This window comes from Opisthocomus hoazin, chromosome 23 (assembly GCF_030867145.1).
Source record: "Opisthocomus hoazin isolate bOpiHoa1 chromosome 23, bOpiHoa1.hap1, whole genome shotgun sequence".
Taxonomy (NCBI): Eukaryota; Metazoa; Chordata; class Aves; order Opisthocomiformes; family Opisthocomidae; genus Opisthocomus; species Opisthocomus hoazin.
In genome coordinates, this window is record NC_134436.1 from 6,219,957 (window position 1) to 6,246,259 (window position 26,303).

Here is a 26,303-nt window from a genome sequence, read left to right on the forward strand (position 1 = left end):
CCCAATAGAATAAATCACTCACACCCGTTACCTACACCATGGAGAGCTGGACCCATGCTAATCTATTAGAGGAAAAAGCAATTTATAAGGGTTTTCAATAATGTTTAAGCGTCACCTTGTTTTCAGGAGGCGTCCACCACTTAAGGGCTAATCATGTCCCTATTTAAATGACAGCAAAACAGTCACTGGGTCTGTCACCCATCCCCTAGCTCCTCCAAAGAGAGGAGGATGGGAGAGAAAAGGGAGACAGCTTTGGCCGAGCATCGCTCCCTGCTCCAGCCACCTGCTCGCCCTTCCCCAGGAGCTACTCGTGCAAACGCTTGCTGCCGAGACGGGGCTGCACCCTCTGCCGCCGACATCAGCCGGGAGACGCTGCCAAGCCGCATTTCGTACATACTTAGCTACCAGGATGCACCTTGCAGAGCACTTGCCCTCCATGGTTTATGTTTTGAACCAATTCTTTGAAATAAAGAAGAGTTGTTGAGAGCCCCGGAGCTGCGCAGGAACCGCCTGGCCCGGTGCGATGGCACTGCCAGCCCCGCGGGGCAGGGCGGGCGTGGGGGGGTCAGCAGCTCCAGGGTGGCCCATGCGTGTTCGGGGGTGTTGCTCACCACCGTCCCACAGAATCACAGAATGTTCGGGGTTGGAAGGGACCTCTGTGGGTCACCCAGTCCAAGACCCCTGCCGAAGCAGGGTCACCCAGAGCAGGCTGCACAGGACCTTGTCCAGGTGGGTCTTGAATATCTCCAGAGAAGGAGACTCCACCACCTCCCTGGGCAGCCTGTGCCAGGGCTCCGTCACCCTCAGAGGGAAGAAGTTCTTCCTCGTGTTCAGACGGAACTTCTTGTGCTTCAGTTTGTGCCCGTTGTCCCTTATTGTCCCACAGGCAACATCTCCAGCCGAGCTCCCTGGCTCAGAGCAGGGCGAGACCCATCGCAGAGGCACACCTCTGCAACAGGCACGGGCACTCTTCAACTCGGCACCTCCTTGTACCTGTGACGAGCCCCCTTCGAATCACTGATTTTTGCTCCCAGGAGCTGGTGCCCAGCCGTGCAACGAGGCCATGCCACCACAGAGACAACAATCTGCAGCTCAGTCTTTTGTATAGAAATAATTCAGAGCATTTTTTGTTCCCTAATAGCCGTGGGAAGAGGCAGTAGCTGTTAGCCAGACTTCTGACAAACGTTTTATAAAATGCCTGATCTAAACGCCGGATCTACCCCTCGGGCATCACCCAGGTCTGCACAGAGGCGAGGGAAAGCACAGCCGAGCCAGTACAGCCCAGGCAGCACGAAGCACTGGCTCCAGCGAGGCAGCCTGGCAGCTCATCTCTGGGGACCAGCCCCAGGCACGGCAAGCCGCTGCCCAGTGACAAGGTGGTGGACCCCAGCGGTCCCAGTCCCTTGACCAAACAGGCTTAGAGCGGCAGCAGCCACCCAAGGCTCCTGCGCCAGAAAGGGACATCTCGAGCGTGGGGCTGTTCATCCACCACGGGCCAATTCCACCCGGATCCGCAGCCAAAGGCTGAAGGAGCAGCGCCAGAGCCAGGGGCTCTCCGAGTGCCCTGAGCCTACCAAGGAGCAGCACCGGATTGTTTGTGCAGAGCATTTGGCGACGGGCTCTCCGGTATGAAACGCAAAACATGCTGAACTGACACTAAAGCAGAATTAAGTGCCAAAGCATTTGCTGCTTCTACAATTACACTCCGGAGCGCTTTGGTGCTCCTGCTCTCCTTTTTATGACCCAACTTGGTCTTATTGTAGTTTGGCTTTCTCGTTTTAAGTTCTCCAAATGGAAAGGATCAAAGGGCTCTTTGTTGTCGTCGCAGGAGCGCTCCTCCGAGCGAGGCATTCCTGCCACGAACAGCTTGCTGCGCGGGGGGAATTCGCGGCAGCCCCTGTGCCACCAGCCCGAGCCAAAGCATTAGCAGGTGCAGCCTCCGCCTTCCCCCCATTAGCCTGCCACACTAAGCCACCTGAGCAGCTTTTTATGGGAAAGGGAGGCCAGGGCAGGTTTTCTCATTTATGCTTCACAAATCTGGCTCAGTGGGCACCGGAAAATCCAAACTTCACTCGGCTTTTACGGCAACAATAAGCTGGCGCAAGCGGCTCCGGTCACACCACGGTGCGGGGAGAGATGCCTCCAAGACTGAAAGGTTTCTCTGTCTGCAAAGATCAGGGCACAAATTAAACCCTACGAGCAATGCTGTGTTAAGCTGTTGTTAACTGAGCTTGTGTTAAAACACTTCCCCCCTCCTCAAACGATGCTGCAATTAGAAGCTCTCTGGGTAAGGCAACCGAATGCGCTGGTGATGTGCTGCAAATAATAACAAACACCAAACCACAGGGAACACATCTGTGCCGACCCAGGAACGCCGGCTTGGCACAGCGCGCGGAGAGGCTCAACCTTCCAAGTGAGATGGGGATGACTCTCCTGTCTAATTATCACCTCTGTGCAAGTTCAGCCCCCCAGGCTCAAAGTCACACTGCGAAGATACAAGCCCTCCGCGCAAGCAGGATCGCTTCTCTCTGCGCAAGCCCCTTCGTCCCAAAAATCCTGGAGCGGGGAAAGCTGCTGCTCAAGTGAAAGGTTTCCAAGAGGTGTACGCACTTAGGTTTTTTTGCAAGGAAAAACCCTGCAAACAGACCCTTTTGGCAGCCCTCCCTCCCCCCTCCACAGACAGACAGACAGAGGGGGGTCCCGAGCAGCGGGACCCCACCGTGCTGGATCCCAGCTGCGAGGTACACCCACCGAGCTCAGCAATTATTCCAAAGGCTTGCTGAGAATCTCCCTCGAACGCTGGCATGGTTAGATTCACACGCCGCATTATACGGAAGAAATCCTGCCCTGTATTTCCTAAATTTCGGAGCAATGATAGCAGGGAAGCAATGGGTTTTCAGGAGCCACGTGGCTCAGCAGTCCCTGTGAGCAACTCCTGAAGCATCCCCAGCTGAGGACCAAGGGCTGGTGCACCCAGCGTCACCCACACCCCCTACAAAGCCGGAGCGCTGCTCACACAGCTCGCACCCAGCGACATGGGATTTTCAGGATGTCGCTTCTCTGCGGTTTTGCCCAAGCTCGGCTCAAAGGCAGAGCTCAGACTCACTCTGCGTGGCTTGGAAAATCCCGAGTGGAAGAAGGCAAGGCAGGAGCTATGTTAACGTCACAGCTTTGAGCACTGCCACCTCTCCCCCTTCACACGCACACCTTTTAAAGGCAGGTCAGAAACTGGGTACGGCAGCTGCCAGGTACGACTCCAGCAATGCTGTGGGAGGCATCAGCCCCTCACAGCAGGGCGAATCTGAGCGCTCTGGCCGCTGGTAAGCTGGGCCCAGCCACCCTCGTGCACTTTATAGGCATTATCAGGACAGATCCATCGTAAGCGTCCTGATGTTCAGCAGCCTGGATTTATGGCAAGGCACCCTCAGCACAGAGACACCTCTTGACCCAAATGCACATTCCTGCTCCTAGACCGGGCTGTAAATCAGGGGAAGCTGCATCTATAACTGCCAAGAGTTACTCAGCTTCGTGCGCGTTTCCTCCAGCTCTCTGGCCTCTGAACCTGCACAATCCTCTGAGGAAAATATTTAGGAGTCATGATGGGCAGTTCAATAAAAGCGTCTGCCAGCGCAGTGGAGAGGTTAATTATGTATACAGAACATCTAAGTGCATTCATGAAGCAGGGGAAGTAATATAACACCCACGAGGAGGAGATCCTCCAAAGAGAGGGCGCATCTCCATTCAGAGGCCCAGTTCCAAAGCAGCGTTGCCCGTTTTTTCCCCCCACCTGCCCCTATGCACTGGGGGTACACCCTGTCCCTCCTGAGAGCGTGAAAAATGGGCATGGTCTCGCACGCGTGGGATGGGACCTACAGGCTTCGCAGAGCCCTGTCGCCGTTTGTGCCGGACACAGCACAAGCTGCAAGAACCAAGCAAGGAAGAGAAGGGTTTAACACTTTTCTTTCATTCTACCTTTCATTCAGAAATTCCACTTTTCTAACAAATACCTGCTCCGTAACCCTCACGCTGCCCTGGGAGAGCATTCTGTCACAAGACGAACAGGAGGATACAGAGATGCAAGGAGCTTTGTAGGGATGAACCAAGCAAGGCTGAGGCTACGCCAGGACCTGCCTGCTCAGCTGCTCCTTCCATCACAGGCACTTTTATTGCCGATAGTACGGCAGGACGGCGCGCATCCGTAATTAGAGCAAACCAGGTTGGCTTCATCTGGAAAGACATATGTTCGGCTAACAGAAATTCCCAACTGCATCTCAGAGAACTGTGTGTACTTAGTACTCATGATGAGAACCGTCAGTCACTTTTTAAATGAAATCTATGAAACCAATAGAAAATTTATGAAAATTTAATTTAAGTCAAAACTGTAGGTTTCCTGCAATAGGAAGCCAGTGCTTCAGGAGATCTGAAACCACAGGCAGGTTTCGGATGTGACATCTGAGCAGATCTGTGACATCTACGACTACCTGCACCTACCTGATCCAGTTGCACGTATGTTCCTAGGTGCCTATGAGCTGGGAAAGAATTTTTACCCATCCGGACAAAGCACAACCTGCTTGGTTAAAGGCACTGCCGGGGTTTGCTGGGTTTCCTTTCAGAGCAGCCATTTTCAGCCTCCACCAAGACGCACAGGCTAGTCCTGAACTGTCTATAAAAGCCAACTAAGAGCAGCAGCATATTTTGTGTAGACTTAAATCCATTATACAGGGACCTATGCCACTATAGCAAAACTAAAAAAAAAAAAAAATTATTTAAAACCTCAGGTCTAGACAATGAGTGGAGCAAGAACACAGGACTGTAACAGTTGCTGACCCCATAAGCAGGTCTGGTAAACCCCAGGTTTACACACATTAAACACAGGCACTGACTTCTTAAGTTGTCATTTCAAACGAGTGCAATCTCATTCAGCTGCCATTCTGGTAGTGAAACCAGTTTCCCTGAGGCAAGTTTAAATCAGTGAAATTTAGGACCAAGAAAGGTCATTGACTGTCTGCAGGATGGCATTAGCTCTCTTCATGTCAAATTACATTACTAAGACGAAAGAGAAATCCATGATCAAATCAAGTGCCATCCATAAAAATGATCATTGAGAATTGTTCCAGTCTGTGAATGGCAAATTTCCATCTGTATACAACAAATGCAAGGCTTTTAAGACTTGTCCTCCTTTAGAAAACCTAGTGTCTTTAACTACTCAAAAGACAATGTCAGAAAAGGTCAAGAACAAAAATACATTTAAGCAAGATCTAGTTTTCTTTGACCTTAAATGTACTGTAATGGCCATATCAAATGGACTATCTTTTGTTGCTGTTGGAGCACAGGTTTTATTCTCCACTTCAAAATTAGCCTCCGTTCTCACTTCATCTCCAAAAAACATGTGCAAGTCAAGCATAAACAGTCCTTGAAGAGCAGGATCCACCTGAATGAGCATCTCAGCTGCATCCAGTTGAGAAAGACAAGGTTGCATTGCTTTGTTGCTTGCTGTAAGTTAAATACATCAGTGTATTTGCAGAGTGATGTTTAGAAGAAACATCACCCTCACCTTAGAGATGCTCAACACCAACAAAAATCGCACATGGGAGACAAGATGCTCTGAGGAAAGCAGTTAAATACAACTTGATAGAAGTGTCAGCACAAGACGTATCCAGCACACCCTCTCCACCCAAACAGGGTGACGCATGACCAGGGCTCAGGGTCCCCTCTCAGTAATTTCAATTAACATTTAAACTTAGGGAACTGAAATATTCCAACACGACGCACAGCTGCAGCCACCAAGAAGCACAGGGGACAGGATGTTAGCAGCTTTATGGTGACACTTGCTCCTTGAACACAGAAAGGATTAAATTAAATTATCATGTAGCTTTCAAGAAGGTGGTATGTGTTCCCGGGAAGGGGATATACAGCTTCCAGCTGTGGGATAAGAAAAAGATTTAGAGGTCAGGCTTGGTCTGCAATGTGAACGTTGACTTTGGAAAACTCCAACCTAAGAGAGAATTGGTGCTTCTTAGGAATATCCTAAGGAAAACACAAAGTTTTCTAAAGAGGAATTGCAATAAATCCATAAACCTGTTACACAGCTCTCTCATGACCAGACACAGCCTGAAGATAAAGGCCAACACTCACATCCTCAGCTGAGCAACTGCAACTCCCTAGGACAAAACCAACATCATGAAGAAATTTTTTCTTTTTTTTTTTAAATAAAAGGATAAGGGACCTTCTGCTATAGTTTAGAGCAAACACTTACAGCATTATGGCTGTGCTGAGAAGCTTAAGTTAATTGGAAATGTTCATTTATGGCTAAAATGTGACTACAAGGACCTCTTGACCACCTGGCCTGGCCTGTGAAATGATGTGTTAAGGACCAGTCCCGCCTCAGATGTTCCTGCTGCCATCCGAGGATGCCCTGCTCGCAGGATTCACAGTTTATGTCACACACAGCTCTCCCCAGAGTCTGGCTAAAGTAAAACCTCCTGTCCTTGCTCAGCCTGAGAGGATCAGCATCCATCCAGGGTGCTTAGAATCATAGACTGGTTTGGGTTGGAAGGGACTTTAAAGATCATCTGGTTCCATCCCCCCTGCCATGGGCAGGGACCCCTTCCACCAGCTGAGGTTGCTCAAAGTCCCATCCAACCTGGCCTTGAACACTGCCAGGGATGGGGCATCTACTACCTCTCTGGGCAACCTGTGCCAGGGCCTCATCACCCCCACAGTAAAGAATTTCTTCTTTACATCCAGTTTAATTCTCCCCTCTTTTAGTTTAAAGCCACTACCCCTTGTCCTATCACTCCATGCCCTTGTCACAAGCCCCTCTCCAGCTCTCTTGCAGCCCCTCCAGGTACTGGCAGGCTGCTCTAAGGTCTCCCCGCAGCCTTCTCTTCTCCAGGCTGCCCAGCCCCAGCTCTCCCAGCCTTTCCTCCCAGCAGAGGGGTTCCAGCCCTCGGATCATTGCTGGGGCTTCCTCTGGCCCCGCTCCCACAGCTCCAGCTCTGTCCTGTGCTGAGGGCTCCAGAGCTGGACACAGGACTCCCGGGGGGTCTCAGCAGAGCGGGACAGAGGGGCAGAATCCCCTCCCTCGCCCTGTGCCCACGCTGCTGGGGATGCAGCCCAGGGCATGGTTGGCCTTCTGGGCTTTGAGTGCACATTGCTGGGTCATGTTGAGCTTCTCATCAACCAACATCTCCAAGTCCCTCTCCTCAGGGCTGCTCTCAATCCATTCTCCACCCAGCCTGGGTTTGTGCTTGGGATTGCCGCCACCCAGGCGCAGGACCCTGCACTTGGCCTTGTTGAACCTCATGAGGTTCACACGGGCCCACTGCTTGAGGGCTCCAGGTGCCTCTGGACGGCATCCCTTCCCTCCAGAATGTCGACCGCACCACTCAGCTTGGTGCCGTCGGCAGACTTGCTGTGGGTGAAGACTGCAAGAACTGAAGGTAGGGCAGAAGGACTTAACATAGACCTTAATATTCGCATTATTCTTACAAGATGCTAGGTGATGTCCAACCAACATTGTGAATGTTCTGCTGGCAAAGCAGCTAAACACAAATCCAACCCCAACAGCAATGTGTGGGCTTAAATGTGCTTAGTAATGTGCTCCATTTGTGAAACCCATCAGACCATGCAGGTAAGATGAACACACGGCACTAACAACGGATCGGCAAAGGGAAGACATTGGTAAATGCCTGTGTGGTGGCATAAGCCTCTCTCTCCATTCAGTGCCATGAATAGCACAATCTTCTGGCTCAGACAGCCTTCACAGCTTTGACATCCAAGCTTACGTGCTCACATGCCTTGAGGCCATAATCTTTTAAGATTTTATGCCAGTTTTTACCATTTGTGAAATACAGGCATCTTCTCTGTATAAGCAGGTTTCTTCCGTCTCCTCAACCTCTTGTGCAATGCGCGAGCTCAAGCACTGCCAGCGTTCCCCAGGATTTCCCATTCTCTTTGCAAACTCTCCCGTCTCTCCTTCCCAAGCCTTTGGCTGTTCAGTGTTTATGAGTAGCCACTAAACTGCTCTCCCTCTTCTGAGCACACAGAGCTTCAAAGTGACCAAGACCAGCCGCCTGCTATTCCACACCACCACAAGCCATCTAAACTTCTTCCACAAAATTCATTACCTGCATTCACGGCATTTTCCCCTCTCCTTCCCACCTCCAGAGAAACTTCTGTGCAAAACACGGCTGTAAACAAACCGTCACAAATGCAGAAGCAGGACAAGGCCCATTGCTCATAGCAAATATTAATGCTGCAAAGGTCCAGTGAGCTCGCACAGACTCCTACCCCTTTGAAGGAACCACTGCAGCACCGGAGCCTATCCACTGCTGTGCCAACGCAGCCCTCAGTGCAATAAACACTGGAAAGTAGTTTCACTGGGCTCAACCATAAATGGTTTCTTGGGAATCATTATACGGTTGTGCCATCCAGAGCGAGGATTCCTGGAACAGCCGGGTAATGCTCGGCGTCTGACGCTGCCTCTGCTCAAGGACAGGAGCCGTTCCAGCGGGGCTCCTGCTCGCCGGGTGTGCAAACCCAGCACAACCGTACCCACCTCGGGCTGCGACACCCCGTCCCTGTGCTCCCTACAGCAGAGCCGCCGCAGCCCCCGGGGAAGGTGCACGACGGGGTCTGGCCAGCACATCACACCTACCGAGAAGTAACATGACAAATTCCTGTGTCCACATACCCCGAGACTAACACCATCCCTACCGTAACACCTAGCAGCCCCTCCTTGGGGAATTCTTCTGACACATTTCCAGCACTGCAAAGATTTGAAACTGCAATAAATGAACCAGATGGTACAAATTCCACCAGCATCCACAAAATTTTGAATGCGATGCTCCAGGTCGCCCAGCAATGGGAAAGGAGCAGCTGTGAAAGGTTGCAGTGTTACCAAAAACCTCACGATACTTGGGGGCTGAGAATGAACGAGGGCAATTGCTGATTTTAGCTTCCACTTCTGCTTTTAATTTCATGAGAATCTCAGCTTCTAAGTTTTCAGAACACTAATTCCAAATTTTTTCCACTGGTTGCATGAAACAGCCTGATGAGGTGAATGCAGAAGATCCTAATGGCTCAACTGCAAGAAAACTGTTTTTGTCATCTCACTGCTTTTAAGATCTTTGCAATCCCGCAGGCCCTGATTCAAGATTTTCAGATGCTTGAAGCTGGTTTCGGATCAGGTCCCTGTTCAAAGTATGACGGGGTCCAAGGTTGCTTGGCTCCAGGTTGCACTGAAGGCGTTTATTTAGATGACTTCAACTAAAACAAACTCGCAGGGGAGCAAAAGCCTGGGAACAGTTCGCTTTAAAAAAGGACCAATCCCACTCTATATGAAGAACCAGACTGCAGCTCAAAATGAGATCTGAGCGAGATCCAGCAAAAGCCATGTCAAGTTTTGCTTTCACATGAGATGCCAAGTCAGAATAGTTTATGGCTGAACATGTCACAGAGAGATCTGCGAAACGCACGCTATTAAACCCGACACGCCACTAATTCTCATCGTGTTTTTGTTGCAAATTCAGCATTCAGCCCCAGAAATTGTTACATTTTACAAGCCCCTTTCAAGCAACCCGAACACTGTGCAACTCTGGGAAAAACTCTGGATATACATCAAAACCTTATGAAACTCAGAGTTCTGCCCCAAATCCAGTATGCAGTTAGGCATGGTTTTAAATACACAAGCTGAGGAGTGCAAACACCTCATCTACTGCACCGAAGTTTCAAACTGCAAACCTCTGAGTGTCCCTCTGCCCTTGCCACCTCCCGACATCTCCGCAGCACGTCTGGCTGTTGGGACAGACCCTGGCGCAGGCAGGCCCTGGGGAATACTCATGGCCAAATGCCATGCGGGACTTGGGCATGTGAAGGGCATCAGGCTCAGCGCTTGTCCCCGACTCTCCTTGTCTCAGGCTAACACAGACCCTTGGCTTTACAGCAAGGCACTGGTTTCCCACCATAGGCGTTTCAAAGGTAGCTTTTCAAGAAAGCTCAACCTCAGCCTTGACCAAAGTCAACTGATAACAGAGCTTGTCCAGATACACTGATAAGGCTTTGGAGAACCCACCTGGCGTCTCCTACCTAGGTAAGTCCCCTTGTCCTACAAAGGGTGGCTCCCACTGAACCACCTGGAGCTCCTCTAACACAACACGCTCCTTCTCCTGTAAGGCCGGAGGTATTATAAAGGGCCAAGACTGCATGCATGGGCCGTAGCGAGCGCCTTCGCTCTTTGATGCTGTCAGAGTTTTTTTAGCCAACTTTCCTGCCTAAACGCACACATGCTTCAAGAAAACCCCTATTTTAAAGCTGTAATGTAAACAACCCCAAATTATTACTATCCCCTAAAGGCTACTGCTGGCAGGCATCAGTGATAAAGCTCTGCCAGAGCAGTCTGGCATCTAGCAACAATTTGTTTGTTGTCCTGCAAAAATACAGAGAGCCTTGCCATATGGTATTAGCAACTTTCTGGTAACATTAAGAAATACATTGGCTTGGAAAACAGTTATCACACCAGAAAAAAATCTTACATCTCAGAGGCAGGTCTGTGCTGTAAGGGTATCAGCACAGCGGTGATGGTCAGGGGTGGGGGAGAGGTGGCGGTGGCCAGCAGAGCCGTGCCACCTCCAGCCCCTGGCGCAGACGACGTACCCCTGGCACAGCCACGCTTTGGCTGGCAGAGCTTTTCTTCGGGAGCTGGACCACGCTCCAGGGCACAAGCTCAGCACTGCTCGCCTGTGCTCTGTAAGTGCTGGGAAGTCTTCAGCGCTACAGACACGGCGTCAGCAAAGCTGTCCCCAGGAAGCACCCGAGCAACCCGTCATCGAGCTGAAGCAATGCCTCAGCCACCCCGACAAGCCAGGGGGGTCCTACGTTTCAACCAACAGCTTTTTCCTACTGTTCACGTTAGCATTTGGAGAAATAAAACTAACCTCACTAAAATGCTTTTTCAAAAATGATGTGTATATACCATAATGATTTTCTGAGGGTATGTGTATACCAGGTCACTGAGGGTTTTTGAAAGAAAACCCAAGGAGAGATGGTGCAAGTCAGCATGCAGATTCAGTGGGAAAAGACCTGCTTTGTAGTGTCACACGCTCTCAGGCTTGAATTCTGAGCAGGAGCTGAACTGATGTAATGAGCAGGGACTTCTTGGGATACAACCTTACTGCTCTCACTTTCTGTAGAGCCGGCAGGGATGATACCAGTGATAGACCCCATTCTGTCTATCGCTTTTCTAGCTCTGTCCCTATTTCTGGAGTTTTCTCCGTATCCGCATCCTACCGCAGATGAAGGACTCACCCCCATTTACCGCGGTGCAGGGGTTTCCTGCAGACTTCCAGTGTCAAGATCACAGCCACGTCATGCGGAGCAGCATCACGTGGGAGAGCAGCGTCACACTGGAGCACAGCACACAACTGACAGTCACCATGCTGTCCCGACTCCACCTGCACACCGAGACCCACCCCACCCTGAGGAGATGGGTCCAGCACCCACCACCTGCTTCTCCTTCCTGGAAGAGCTCAAGGAGTGACTTTATGCACCAAGAAATAGAGCTGTTCTCAAAATGAAACAAACGGAGAACGATAGAACCAACAGGGAACAATATTGCTGGAAAAGATGTAATCTATGTAATGCCATGGAAGAACATTAGTGGGATTGCTTGGAGCATCTTCTAAAGAAATTTCCGGATCAAAATGAAGACGTGCTTAGCTCTTTGCTGATTTTTCTAAAATCTTCTGGATTCCTTCCAGTCATTACTTACCTTCCCTGCATCTGTATCTTGCTCTGAAAACTGATGTCTCTCTTGCCACGGTCTGCAATAAGCAGCCTCTCCTCCCACTCCCCTTGCAGGGAGCCAAGGTCCATTCTCCTCCGCCCGTGGTCAGTTGAAAAAAGCAGGCCTATTTTCTCCTCACCCTTTATAGCTGGGAGTGCAAAACACTCCCGTTATGGATGCCTGCTCTAACCCAAGGACTAGTGCCGACCAGGCTGCGCGGTCCCACGGGGTCTGCTAGAACACCACGGGAAATTCCCTGGCAAAAGTGCCTGGGGATTAGGAGATGCTCTGATCACCAGGTGCCAGCCACTAGCCCTAGCAGTGCCTAAAGGAAGGGCCAGGGCTTTGGTCATCTTGTAATCATGCCACCAGACCCAGTTTAAGCTTCACAGAGATCGCTGACCTCTTGCAAATGCTCTCCTGATGAGGAGACTGGGACGGGGCAGGGAAAGGAAATCTCCGCAGCGTCCTGCAATTCTAGACAGGTGCAGCAAGAACAGTTAGAGGTGCCCAAGCTAATTAACAGCCACCTGCTCACACCCCAGGCTGCTATTCCTTGCTCTGGAGGTTTAAAAGACTTATCTTTGTCAACTTTTTACTAAAATGGAGTCCCCACTTTATTGATGTCCTTATGTCAAGGTGTGAGGTAAGAGAAGCTGGAGCAGGGAGAAAAACCACAGGAGGACTCACCAGGAGAATCACAGTTAGAAACTCAGAGCTCCTCCAAAGAGTCCATTAGCTCCTCTTCTCCCCTAACACTGAATTACTGCAAATATTCAGAGTTCTTGTGTTCTAGGTGACCAGTTCATGTTGTGCCTTGTCACAAGTGGAGAAGTCACATTATGCCTCTCCTTGGAAGGAGAGCTGAACCTTTCAGAGTGCCCATCTCCTCCATGTTTGTAAGAAGCTTAAGACAAATAAACAGTAATAATAATAAAAAAAGACAAAAAAGTTTTTACAGAAACACCTAGTTCAATATGGTCAGAAGGAAAAAAAATAAAATGAAATATTTCCTGAGCCTTCTTCAACATAACACCAAGAATCAACCAAGAAACACAATTCGATTGTTTTCCCCCGGTGCCGGTCACCTTTAACAGAAAAGTGACTCCCTGTACAACACCTGCCCCACCTCCAGTTTTCATAAGCAGCATGTAGAGCGTTGGTGACCTCAGCAGTTGCATGCTGTGACAATAAATAAAATTAGAAGCCTGCCCAAAACACCTCCGAGCCCTTTGGCCAATGCTGGCCGTGAACACACATGGGGTAACAACCAAGTGAGGAGGAAAACACAAGGTTTGGGGCTCCTGAGAAAGCTCCATCAGATGGCCTCCGCTCAGAAATGCTGGCGTAGGTGCAATTGCTGGTAAATAAATAAAAAGACGAAAAGGCTGCCCTTCACAGCCCCGTGGGTTAGTCTGTTGGCCTGCAACACAACCGGCTCCAAGGTGGGGAGCGAGCCCCGGCTCTGGAGCTCTTGCATTCGTCACCAGTTCCAGCTGAGAACAACAACAACCTGCTCTGCTCTGTAATACCCTTTGTAGGTGATTATGGGAAACAAAAAGGACTAAATTCAAAGCAGGTTTTCAACTGGGGGGGATCCAAAACTGCTGACTGAGGAGGAGAACAAAGCCAGATGGCATATGCTGGTATTGTTAGGGATTATGCAGTGTAAGGCAATAGGAAATGAGCGGAGAAAAAGACCCGGTTTGGTCCCATGGCTCCTCTCTTGCCAAATGAACATACCGGGGCGACCGTGAAACAATCAGTTTATGGGTTTCATTCCCCTCCACCCCCAGACTGAACTTAAATATTTGTATAAGTCCAAGCGTAACTTTTATCTAATGTTTTCCTTGGGGTTTACTAGCTGTTTAGAGCATTCCCTCAAAACTCTTGCCACAAAAAGAGCTGAAACTATGATACTAATTAAAACCACACTCTTTGGTATCAAGAAGACATGCTATTATTTTCTTTTTTTGCTCATGAGAAGCTGTTAATATGGGCAACGCGTCTGGAACATTTTCCTTCCAAATGCCATGCTCCATACCCCCTCCTGCTCAGGTCGGCTGGTTTACGAACTTGTCAGCAGTCTGGGGTGGGAAGGCTCAGATTTACAAGAATGAATTTATTATTTTTTTTTATAACAAACCATTTGCCATCTTAACATTATGAAAAGGGCATCAAGAAAAAAAAAACAAAAGCTTTACACCGCATGACAGGTGACAAGCTAAAGGACTGTCCTGCCTCAGTGCCTGATCAGCCAAATCAAGGGACGAATCTTGCCAAAATATACTATATGTTTTGAAAAACAGCCTCTGACTTTGCCAGGATGCTCACAGACACTCGGCGCAGACCAGGAAAGGATGTGGGTTGCACTGTGTACCACTGCGGATCCACCCTGCGGTAAGGTCTATGAAAGAAAAAGGTAAGATTTCATGCTCATTTTACTACATCTAATTTGGATGCTTCTAAGGTCTCCATTACTGTGGTAGCAGCACCTCATAAACATTAACAAAATTATCCTTGTATCATTTCAGGGAAAAATTCTATTATCACATTTAAAGGACGGAAAATAAAGGCAAAAAAATCAAGGGCCAGGTTTGGGTTCAGCGCAACATTCAAAAGCATCCATGCATATCCCAAGAGGTCTAAGTCTGGTTAAAAAACAAACTTCCTTGCCCAAGATCAAACCACGGTGCCTCACCCAGAGCAGCGCTTGCACCGCAGAAGCGGAGGAAGCGGAGAGAACCAGCTGCTTTGGTCCAGCCCTCCTGGAGCACCGATTCCCAAGCCCCCACGGATTTTGAGCATCGTCCCGGACGCTGCCCGCTTCGCCGCGGGTCGGGCAGGCTGCCACGGCCAGCGGCTGCCTGCGGGCGAGCCGGGCTGAGTCTCCACAGAAGCATCGGCACCACGCGTGAGGGAAGCAGCAGTGGCAGGAGGGAACCCCCGGGGAAGGCGCTCGTCCCGCAAGTGTCACTCCCGGGACCACAAAAGTAAATAACGTTTCATCGGAGCCATTTGGTTTCTGGTTTCTGTTTGGGAGCGCGGCTTTCGCTGTGTTGACTCAAAACAAAACTCCGCTTCCCTTTTTCACAGCCACAAAGATGCCAGATTTCAATTCCTGGCGGTGCAAAGTGCAGGCGGTGGAGGAGGCAGCCTTTTGGGGCCATGATACTGTATTTTATATTTCTTTTTTGGTGATATTTTAGCTTTGAGCAAGCTCCTGCCTGGTTAGCGAGCTTCTAGGTTTGCCAACAATATAGAAGAACTGCCTAAGTTACAAAAACAAGCTAATACATAAAAAATATGACTTCAGCAAAGCAGTTAAGCTAGACGGGTGAACGCGCTGTAATTTGTTACATGCTTCCATTGCGTGGGGATCCAAAGTAATAAAATATTCCCGTAACGCTAGAACCGTGAGGCCCAGCCCTAGCACGATGTTCGGATTCCAGCATCAGCTCTGCCACACCATCCCCTGGCTCGCCACCGAGAGGAGTCCGACGTCGCCCACCTCCCCAGCACCGCGCTCCGCCTGCCCTTTTATTCTGATTCTCACCCCAAAGACCAAGCAACGCTGCTATCACGGGGCTGGCCGTGACACTGGGATGCCGAGATGACATCTCACGTCAGTTTAACGCAACTGTAAAGCGCAAACCCACCCGCATCGGAAGCGTGATCCGAGAATCCCAGGGTGGGCTGCAGAGGTTGGTTTTACTGGCGTGGGGGAGGGCTCGCAAAGCCCACCTCCCTCCGTCCTGCTTTTCATTTGAGGCTGACAGGCAAAGCTCGAACACATCATTACAGCCGTGAGGAGGCTGCTAAAGGTAACACTCATGTTACAAATGAATTAATAGGAAACACTTACCTTCCCCACTAGCTTGCCTTTCCTGTTCATGCAAAGGTAGAAGTCTGTCTCCTTCCCTTTGATCCGGACTTGACTGCCAAAAGTGTCTGTTTCCACTAGAAGCTGGGCTTGTGAAGGAAGAAGAAAAAAGAAGCATTTACCAATGTGGTCCCATTAAGTCAGAGCGTGCAAAGCTCATCAGCGCCTTGTCCCATTACCTCTACCCGAACCACACCACGCTGCCATGCTCCGCAAGGGAACAGCCCAAGGAGCCACCCAGGGGCCGGGCTCCAGGCTTGGCCGCAGGTGCAGGTCTGACACATCTCCAGTGATTCCCACGCGGATGCTCCAGATTTAATGCCAGTTTAGCACAGAACGCGCACATACGCGTGTGTGCTCCATCAGTCCGCACCAACCCCACCACCCATCAGCAGTATAAAGCTCAATGCTAATGCTCTCCTCCACGCCGCAGGAGGGTTCTTGGAGGGTAAGAACATGGATTTCATTCTCATGAAGATAAAAGATTAGCATGACAAGAACGAAAACCCTTTCCCCACAGCCAGCAGCCCTCAAGCACTTCACAGAAGCGGTCCAGCCTCACGCTCGTGGTGCAAAACATCACAGTGATCTCCTGAAGATCACCACAACACCTAGCAGGGGAGAAATTTGGCACTGCTTCTTCTGTCTGATGAATACCCGCTCCGCAGACTTCCTCTGTGTGTCTAGCTAGGTTCCCAGGAGGTCACTAAATGCTTTCTGGCAGTCCACGTCCATGACTCCTGCTCTAGCTGTGAGAAATATGGCCAGTCTCGTAGTGCCTTCCATGTTTACTGTGGGCAGAGCTGGTTTGCAGCATTGCCAGGAGCCACGGTAGAGGACAGATTTCTGCTGCATCTTCATAAACCACCTGCCCCGACACAACTAAGTTCGCAGAAGAGGCCGAGCTGCCACCCAGATGTGTAGCGTGCCACCAACATCTCAAAAACCTAGACACATCCAAATTCAGCAGTTTATTCCATCTCTGATCTAAACACGAATTCCAGTCATGCTCGAGGTTCGGATTCCAGGAATTTCCCTGGAGAGGCAGGAACAGGCAGACTGGACATTTTGGTTCAGATCCATCTCTGATATGCAGGGGGAGAAAGGAGACATGGTCGAAACACAATGCAAGAATGTGTAAGTGTCAGCAAGTGCAAATCCACGGTCCTGCTCTGGAAATACTCACGCTTGTAAGACCCGAGCCTTACCGTAGAAACACGGCTTTTGCCAAACTCTGGAGAATGTTTGATCTGTGCTGCAAAAAGTCACATTCTTTTTGGCATTCATATTTCAAACTTTAAAACCCTCTAAGAGCAAATATGTTCAGTGTAAGGATTTACCATGGGGATAGAAATAGGAGTTTGTTTCATTTAAACACATTAATATTTTTCCCACTTGTAAAGTCAGCTTTTGGCTTCTGCAGCAGAGCAAATATCACAAACCTTTAACTCACAGGGGCCCTAAACGGAGTTTTGCCTTTGCAGCTCAGTCACATATGCAAGTTCAGGATTTTCCAGTTACTAGCTGCTTACACTTATTAGATATATTTGTTAAACCTTTATCACAGGGGATATTTGAAGAATAACTTCTTTCTGACAGCAAGTGGGGTAATGCCTGCATTACAGCAGAATATTACTTGCAATCATGCATAAATATGGATATTTATCTAAGTCTTTCAGAAACGCACTGTGTTTTGGGGTATCTGTGATGGAGAGCAGCTTGCCAGCGACAGCCAGGTGCTGCAGGCTTTCCCTCCACACCTGCCAAGGTGGTATCGAACCAGTGACCACTTAAGTGAGGAAGGGCCATGTGAACCAGAAATATCCCATCATAGTAAGGACATAAACATGAGCAAAACCAGGATGGAGGAGGATGGCATAGGGTCAAACACCTGTCTTCAAGGGGAAGATGAGCAACGTGGTCTATAACTTGGTGAATGTCCACTGGTTCAAGGAGTTCAGGGAGGCTGCTCAGACACAACGCAGCATTAATAGACAAGGGAATATCGAAAGGTATGACTGTCTTTAAAGAGCCAAGGTCTTCCCCTCACGTGAGCAAGGGCATTAGAGAGGACTAATGGTCAGCCTCAGGTGGGGAGAGCAGCAGCCCCTCAGGAGGGAAGGTTATGGAGCCAGCACAAGAGGTCCCAAAAATTGGCCCAAGGACCACGGCCAACACCCAGAGCACCAAGGAGCCACCCACAGACCTATGCTGTCGAACCCGCACAGGAGTGCAAACAGACACAGGGCCACCCACCGAAGGGGTCAAGCGGGGGCTCCACAGCTTGCACAGGACACGGTAAGTTCCCACCTAAGCTGCTCCATCCGTCCCAGTCTCAGCGCTGTGATTAAAGCTGCTAAGAATAACACTGAATATCAGGTACGGGGTTTGGCCAGCCAAAGTAGGAGCTGATGTTGATAAAGCACTCCAACACGAGATCCGCAGTCCGCGGTCCTGCCAGACAGTCGGCAACCCCCACCTCACCGACACAGGTCTCCCCGGCAGCCTGCGCTCAGACGGACAAACACGGGGCATGCCAGCCCGCATTCCCCACCCCCTCGCTCTGCAGCCAGTATGAGTAATATCCAAGCTGATTTTAATTTGAAAAATATCACCTTAAAAAGATGCCGGTTCCCTGCTGTGAAAATTAAAACCATCTGGATGGAGTGATTTCAAATAATTAATCTAGGTCTCCTTTGACACCGCTACTAATTAAAATATGATACCTTCCTCCTCCTTTTTACATAAAGAATTTAAATAAAGTTTAAAGATCTAATAAAATAATGTCATAATTTAGAACTAAATGGAAGTCACCTTTCCTCCAGGCTGCAAAGGTTACGCCGGCGCTGAGATCCCTCCTGGGCTAGTGCCACAGCACAGACCGAGAAGCAGCGGATGGGCAAACGCCCAGTGCAGCACCCACACCAGTGAATACAGCGGCATATGTACCCCAGCACCCCGAGGAGGCTGGCGAGCCCCAGAGGTCATCCTGCACCCAATGTCTAGGAGTGGGGAGCAGAGTGAAGGAGGTTCGGCAGATGCTGCCTGCTCCCTGCTGTGACCCTAGCTGCCAAAGTACAAGCTAGGGCCACTAATGTACCCAATTCTGAAAAACCTGAGTCTTAAGATGCTGGAAACACGCTCTTATTTCTAGGGATCCTTGACCTCCTTTCCTACAAGAGATCAGTGTGGATTTGGGGTAGGGTTCATACCCAGTTGACTTCCACATTAAGGCACCCGTTTCACATGATTCTCCTTTTTATGCCAGGCATGTAAATGGGGGAGGATTTTCCCCTCTCTCCCTAAATTCTCTCAGGAGCCCAGACAGGGACCTTGGACAACACATCTGGTCAGCTAAAATCAGCTGGGATGAATCCCAGCCCTACAGGCTGCAACAAGAGTTTCTGGGGGACAGAGGTTGCCCCAGCAGAAGGGGCTGCTGAGGTCTCCCACCCCGCTCACATGCGGCAGGAGAAGAGCTCAGCCACCACCAGCAGGATTTAAATGAATGTAAACTGGATTCGTCTTGCTGTTTTGTTTCTGTGATAAAGATGCTATGGCCACAACAACAGTGCAAGGGAAAATCCAAGAGAACTTCCATTGAGAGCTCAGATAAAATAAGTGCCAGCAAGCTGCAGCAGCATCCCCACGGCAGTCTGCTGCTCAGGACACCTGCCTCCCAGCTCCATCAGTCCCTGGATACACCATAGAGAGATTACAATCTTTATTTTCAAAAGCCCTGCACTCTAGCCTTCAGATCAGGTATTATTGTTTAAATTCTTTGACAGCTAGATATTCTGATATATTTTCCAGGGGAGGGGGGGAAAGAGCTAAAGAGAAAAGATGTCTTTAGAGAGCGAGATCTTCTGCTACATGCTTTTGCCTTATTGGCCCATTTAACCTAAACCTTCCTGAAAACTCCCACTGGAAGAGACTGGAATTCCTCACATGTCTAGGTGAAAAGGATTACATATATATGTTGAAAAGCTATCTTCCAGCTAAGAAAACATGAAGTCAGGGAGATATGTGAAGGTGGCAGAAAATACGCCAAATTATCTTTCAAATATTTCCTGGGAGTGGGAGGACAGGAGCCAGAAAAGCACAGGGAAAGCAAGGAGAAAGAGGGCACCTGAGAAGCGTAATGTTTACACAGTACCTATCAGAAAAGCCCAAGAGCCAGCCAGTTTCACATAAATAATGAGATAAAGGGGAAAACACAAGGAAGGTGCAGAAGGACTGGATACTTCAAGTCTATCCACCATTGCTTTTCTTTTTCCTAGCAGGTAAAAATCCTGCAAAAGGAACCATAGAGAGAAAGAAACTACAACCACTTCTTCCGCCCACGGGCACCTTGAAGCAGGCCAGCTAAAACAGATTTTCTGGGGAAAAGGCTCTCAGAGGGGACCGAGATTTTGTTGCTTTTGTTGCACCTTTTTTCTGATACAATTACAAAGTTAGGGAAATGATTCTCAGCACTTGAAACCATTTCTAGCTAGTGAAGAGGAAGGACAGACAGATGCGCCGTGGCTGGGACCGCAGCGTCCGTGATGGAGAGCGGCTTTCCAGTTTAGTAACTCTGACGCTGTGAACCGAGACCAAGTGCCTTTCCGTAGTTCACAGCACGTATGGCATCTGATGGGAGACTAAAATCTACTCTCTGGTAAGACTGAATCTTCCAGCGAGAACCCCAGCATGGCCAACAGTGCTTAAAATAGTTGAAACCTGCTCAAACATAGCCTGTCCCCTACTAAAACCACGCGAATCCTTTACATGGCCACAAGGTAGGAGAGAACGACCCTGTCTCCACTTCACACCCATGACGTAATGACGAGGGAATAATGCCAAAATTAGGTAAAGTCTGGAGGGTCTAATAAAGTCCGCAGGCTACGAACAAGTGACGGAATCTAGGCTACATCCTCAAGTTTTGTTTGCACACTTGTACATTCCTCCAAACTGTACCATTTTAAACAGTTACAACCCACACAGCCCAACTCCCTTCCCAATTATCCAGGTCCAAATCAGGAATAACCACCGAAATCAATACGGCTGGTACTCAGGAGGGCAGAGCCTGACCCACATACCACTGCAATGAGCTCATCGAGTCCGTCTTGAGCGAGCATAGGATATATGTATGTCAAATTATTAAAAGGGATGGTTGTGGGGAGGAGGAGCGAGAGCAGCTCCACGATCCAGGCTCCAGGTATGTTCTTTTTTAAGCCGTGGATTTGCACAAGCAAGGGAACTACCTGGCGTTAGAATGGGGGGAGCGCACAGGGAGCAGCGCACCCAGGCTGTTAAAAAGGCCATCTCTCTAAATGAGGTTTTCTTTTAAACCTCGTTTAAACATCTTTTACTCAGTCAGCTGACGGAGTTAGGGAAAAAGACAGGACTGGGAGTGCACGAGTCCCTCAGAGCATCAACACACGCCAAGTGCCAAGTCCCCGGCGGAACTTCTCCATGCCCGATTTTGGGGTGGGAAGGGGAGCAGGACTGAGGGCTCTGTGTGAACAAAGCAAAGACTGCAGAGACAACCTGCCACCCGCGCAACAGCCTCGGTAGCTCTCAGGAACCAGACAGGTTAAATATTTGCACGGGAGACATCAGAAGAAAATCCATAATGCAGCAAAGGCCTCAAAGGCATTTACACTGCAGCAACCTGATCCCGCAAATACTTTCACACAAAGGACTTCACACACATCGGAAGCCCCTTGAGTGCTGATAAAGACCCCTACATGGCTTCCGGGTCCTGATAAAGACCCCTGCATGGCTTCAGGCTCTCTGCCACCAGCTGCATGGCTGGACACATTGGGAGTACGGCTTTGGACACGGAGTTCCAAGCCTCCCCCCTTCCCAGCCCTCCTCAGGGCTGTCTCCTCACCCTGCCTACCTGCCACCACCCCAAGGGCTTGCTTCGATGGAGCAAAGTGCAGGACTGCAGCACTTTTAGCAGAGAAAGGGCTAGCATTCCCTTTCCTCGTGCACTCTGGGACACCTTCCTCTGGGTTTCAGCTGACAGGAGCTTCAGGCTCCGGGAGATGCTCTCAGGCAATCCCATCTGCAGACAGCCATCTAACACCGAGCAGGCGTCCTGTCCCGTTTCCAGGATGCTGAGCCATCCCCTCGGCGCTCACTGGGCACGTCTACGTGACACGAGGCCAAGACATGCGGAAATATCCGTGCTGGTGCCAGCCACGCCAGCCCGAGTACCCAGCCCAAGGCAGATGTGCGAGCAGGACGCGCTGCCGCAGCGGTTAACCCCGCGGGGCGCACAGACCGAGATACCGGGTAATAAAACATCACTCACACGCTAGCGAAACCTCCGCTATTTAAGCCCGTCATGCCATTAGTGGTCTCACCTTTAGGGACACCCACTCAAGAAATTCCACTACCAGTTCAGCGGTAGCTAACAAAACACACCCAGGGAACGATGCTGAGCTGCTGATGTTCCCTGAGCTTCTCAGGGACCATCTTGGGGAGAGCCTGCCTCCCCATCCTCTAGCAGATGCGTTGCTTGTGCCAGAATGGGAATACCAAGAACAAAAAGGAGATTGTGAAGCAAAGAAGTGCTCTTCTCAGGACTGCCCAGGCTCCTAAAGGATGACAAAGCTTTCAGACGCAGTCCCCACAAACTAACTCTATTCACCACATCTTGGGAGAAGCTTAAATGAAAATTCGCTAATTTGAGGTCTTTTATCAGTCCATGCACATCAAAATCATTTGATAGTTTAGCTGACGTAAAACTAGAATAAATACCAAGGTAGGTCTTACAGATTTTGCCCAACTTAAATGAAAATTTAATAAATCCCTGAATCTGCAGTTGTGTGAAAAACAAGACGTAAAAAATATCTGAGGACAGCATTAAAATTGTATGTACCATGTTACTGGCCCAAGCCTGCACTACCCAGAGCCTGGTCATCATTTACCCATGTGCAAAATGAATATAAAATACTGTCATTCTGACACGGAGCCATTTGCACCCATTTGTAGATCTAAGAAAACAGGACTAAGCAGTGGGGAATCAGACTTGGCCTCTCACAGACGTTTTATACATAATTTACCATAAGAGACACTAAAAATATTTTGGCAGTTGCTTCAATGATGGTGAATAAGCTTATTTAGATGAGATTCAGTAAAACTGGAGGCTTTAGCTTGTGTGCTTTAAAAGTGCCTGGGCGGGGAGCAGCAGTGAACAAATCCTGCACTGAACTTTGCCACCTGCACGCTCGCAATGACTAAGAAGCAAGCCTGGAAAGAGAAACGTTAAAAATGTTAGCACAGAAATTCCTCTATCTCACCAGGGTGTCTTGCTGCCTCCAAACACAGCTCAAGTGGACAGTATTGCTACAGAGGCAGGAAAACTGCTTGACAAGCTGCCAGGCTCCGAGTCTGGAATTAGTGAAGGATGAGCCTCAAAAAAGTTCAGAAGCTCTGTTATGCTTGAAAAAGCACCTAAAATGAAAAATAAAGGGCCAAACCCCGATGTCTTTGATCATTCTCATTTGAATAAACTCCTACTGACACAGTCAAGCCCAGCAGACAAGGACCTCAGAAGCTGGCCCGGAGCGCCCAGCTGAAATGCATCCAAAGCACTGGAGTCTCTTGGGCCTGGAAATAGCGTGAACCTCTCCCGTCCCGCAGAGGGTTAGAATTACCGCAACAACAAACCCCGCTGAAGTTGTTTTGACTCTCTTGTTCCCAGTCTCAGCTGAACCCAATAAAAATACTGATGTACACAAAAATAACAATAAGCAGAGAACGACAACTACGGGAACCCCATGTACTCTTGCTTCTCCAAAGCTGCTTTATCTGTGGCCAGACGTGTAGGACAGACCACATCTACTCCGAAGCACTCACCCACCTCTCCTGGGCAACCCGGCGGCTGCCTGCTCGTCCTCAGCAATGAAGTAGGTGTGATGTTAGCACCACCACAACCTCCTACCGAGGAGTCTGAAACACAGAAATCTCTCCTGTATGCCAACACCACGATGGTTTCACGTACTCCAGAAGTTAGTCCCACCAGGCTCCACTGCTGTATTTGCGCGTGCTCCAAAATGGGGCTGATCAGGAGAAACATGTAGAGTATTTGCAGTGTTAGCTGAATTAAGATTATCAGCCATGCCTGATACAAAAAGATGCTAGGTTCTACCATGCAGGTTTTATTATTCTGTGACCTCCAGTAAAAGTTGAAATTATGACAATTTTATGGCTAGAAATACAGGCACGCTCTTGCATTTTCTCAGAGGGGCCCATTGTTCTGACACATGGGGGAAATTCCTCTCTGTTTTAAGATTTTAAACAGGGTTTGCTCTTACAAACGGACGCAAACACAAAGATATCCGACTCCTTAATGCTTGTGCTGCTGATGCTCACTTTTGCCATACAAAAGATAATACACTACTAAATGAAGTATACGCAATCGTCAGTCCCCGATAAGAGTATGAGAGTGTGACTAGTTTGGGGTAGGGCCTGAAAGAGGGGAACAAGAACTCATTTTCTGTAGCACCTGAGGACAGGCATCGTCTGGAACCACATGCAGCCAGAGCAAGTCCCTTGGGCGAAGCACCTTGGAGGAGGGTCCTCTGCATCGGTCCCTGTGAAAAGGTCTCTCCTCACAGACGCAGCACAATTGTTTCAGCTATTCTCAGAGCAGCAGCAACGGAAATAACAACAAAATTCAGGTATCACACTAACTCTGCCTTTAGCACCTTTGGTTTCATATATTTATTTTAGGAAACACATTCATCACAGGGCTTTTCTTAAACTATTACCCCCAGTCCACAGCATAGGTAAAACTATTTCCTTGCCTTTTACTGCATTTTAACTGCATGAGAACTTTTAAAAGTTTGGATTTGTGTTTTTTTTTTCTTTTCCTAGAGTCATTTGGGACAAAAGGCATCTGGCACTGGGTATTTAAATAAGACCTGGCAGAACTGTAAAATTAGTTTTATGTTTTAATAAAGGTACTTTAAAAAAATCTCAAATATAATTCTGCATTCAAACCATAAGTGCTTGGATTAAGAAAAGGAGATCCCATGTTAAATCTTAATACAAAAAGTAAATCAAGTACAGAACTAAGCCAGTCTTCATCTGCGGCGTGATACACAAGAGCAGCAAAGAAAAGAGGCATTATCTCTAATAGCTTATTTTGGGGTATTCTGGGTTTAAAGAATCAGCACTGACAGTGTAAAATCTGCATTATATTATATGTTACTTTTCCCAGTTTCAGTTTATCTAGAGACCCAGGTCACCTATAAAGCTCAGACTCAGCCCCATGTTTCCATCCAAAATTTTCTCAGTCCTGTTCTCTCCTCCCCGCACTAGAGCATCCCTCCCTCCCCTCCCCACCCCGGGGCGGTGGCCCCATGGATCCGCGCAGGGGACGGTCCCTCAAGGCAGTGGGTGCCATGCTGGCAGGTGACCCCGCTGCTGTAGGTGCCCAGCCTGTACCCGCCCCAACACGGAGAGACAGAGCTCGTTTAGCTTGGAGAGCTCTTCAGCCAGCTCTTTAATCAACACATAATTCTCTTCGAAAATCTTCAGACACAGAAAGGACAAAACCCACAGGAGAAATCCTCCTTCCAGCACTCGCTACACCGTGCCAGCAAGCACGTCCCACCTTCCTGTCGGGACACCTTGCTGCTGTCCTATTTTATCTCCTTCTACAATCTTTGCAGCAGACAGGAGAAGGAAATTCCCCGCTGCAATTCACACACAGCAGATGAAATATTTCAAGGCAGCCCTGACAGCCACATCTCCATGCCAAGCCCGAGGAGCAGGGCTGCCCCTTACCTTTGCCACGGGAGGATGAAGCCACCTTAGAAACCTGCCAAGGTGACCAAGTCACCCCACACCTGCTGCCACCACCCGAGCTCAGCTGACTGCCGCTGCTATAGGAGGGGCTGCCAGTGCCCATGACACCCCCCACCGCCAGAGCCACCGGCACGAAGGAGCCTGAGAACGTGCCATGCAGCCTGTGGGGCAAGCAACAGCCCTTGGCAAACACCACCTCATTCATGAGGGCTTTATAGCCCAGCGCAGTGTTGCAGCCACCCTGGGACTGACCCACGGCAGAAGAGAGTCATTTCTCCATCTGAATCATAGAACCATTTAGGTTGGAAAAGACCTCTAAGATCATCCAGTCCAACCATCAGCCCAGCACCACCATGCCTGCTAAACCACGTCCTGGACCCTCCAAGGAACTGGCTAACTTGAACTGGGGAGCCTCTGTGCAGACTCCTGGTGGGGAAAGCAGATGGCTTTCCCTAAACCCAAGCACCCACCAGGCCTGGCCCTCCACCGAAGTCGCCAAGTGAGCAGAGACCCTTTGTGGATCAGGGAAGAGGGAAGGGAAGATCTGCAGGTGCGAGCAGGCTCGGGCCAGCCTCCAGCCTCCCCACAGCAACAGCCATGCCGCCCTCCTCCTCCCTGCCTCCAGCTGCCCCGACCTGCCGTTCCGCTGCAGGTCCACCTCCGGCGTGAAGAGCTAAAGCTCATCCCCCGACCGACCGCCACGAATGAAAAGGAGACAAAAAAGCAGGATGCTGGTGAATGAGGGCAGTGGGTGGCCGAGGGCCCCGGGCTGGCGCGCTCCCCATACAGCAGGCACAGCCAAGTGTGTCTGGCACCAGACAATTA

At 49.5% G+C, this 26,303-nt stretch overlaps 1 protein-coding gene across 1 annotated transcript in view; it reads right to left on the minus strand.

Moving 5' to 3' along the window:
* Window positions 1-26,303, minus strand: part of FGF18 (fibroblast growth factor 18) — a 74,093-nt gene that overhangs the window by 4,871 nt on the left and 42,919 nt on the right. Inside the window, exon 4 of the mRNA XM_075442106.1 lies at window positions 15,651-15,757. Within this exon, the coding sequence (XP_075298221.1) occupies window positions 15,651-15,757 (107 nt within the window). The remainder of the gene's footprint in view (window positions 1-15,650; window positions 15,758-26,303) is intronic.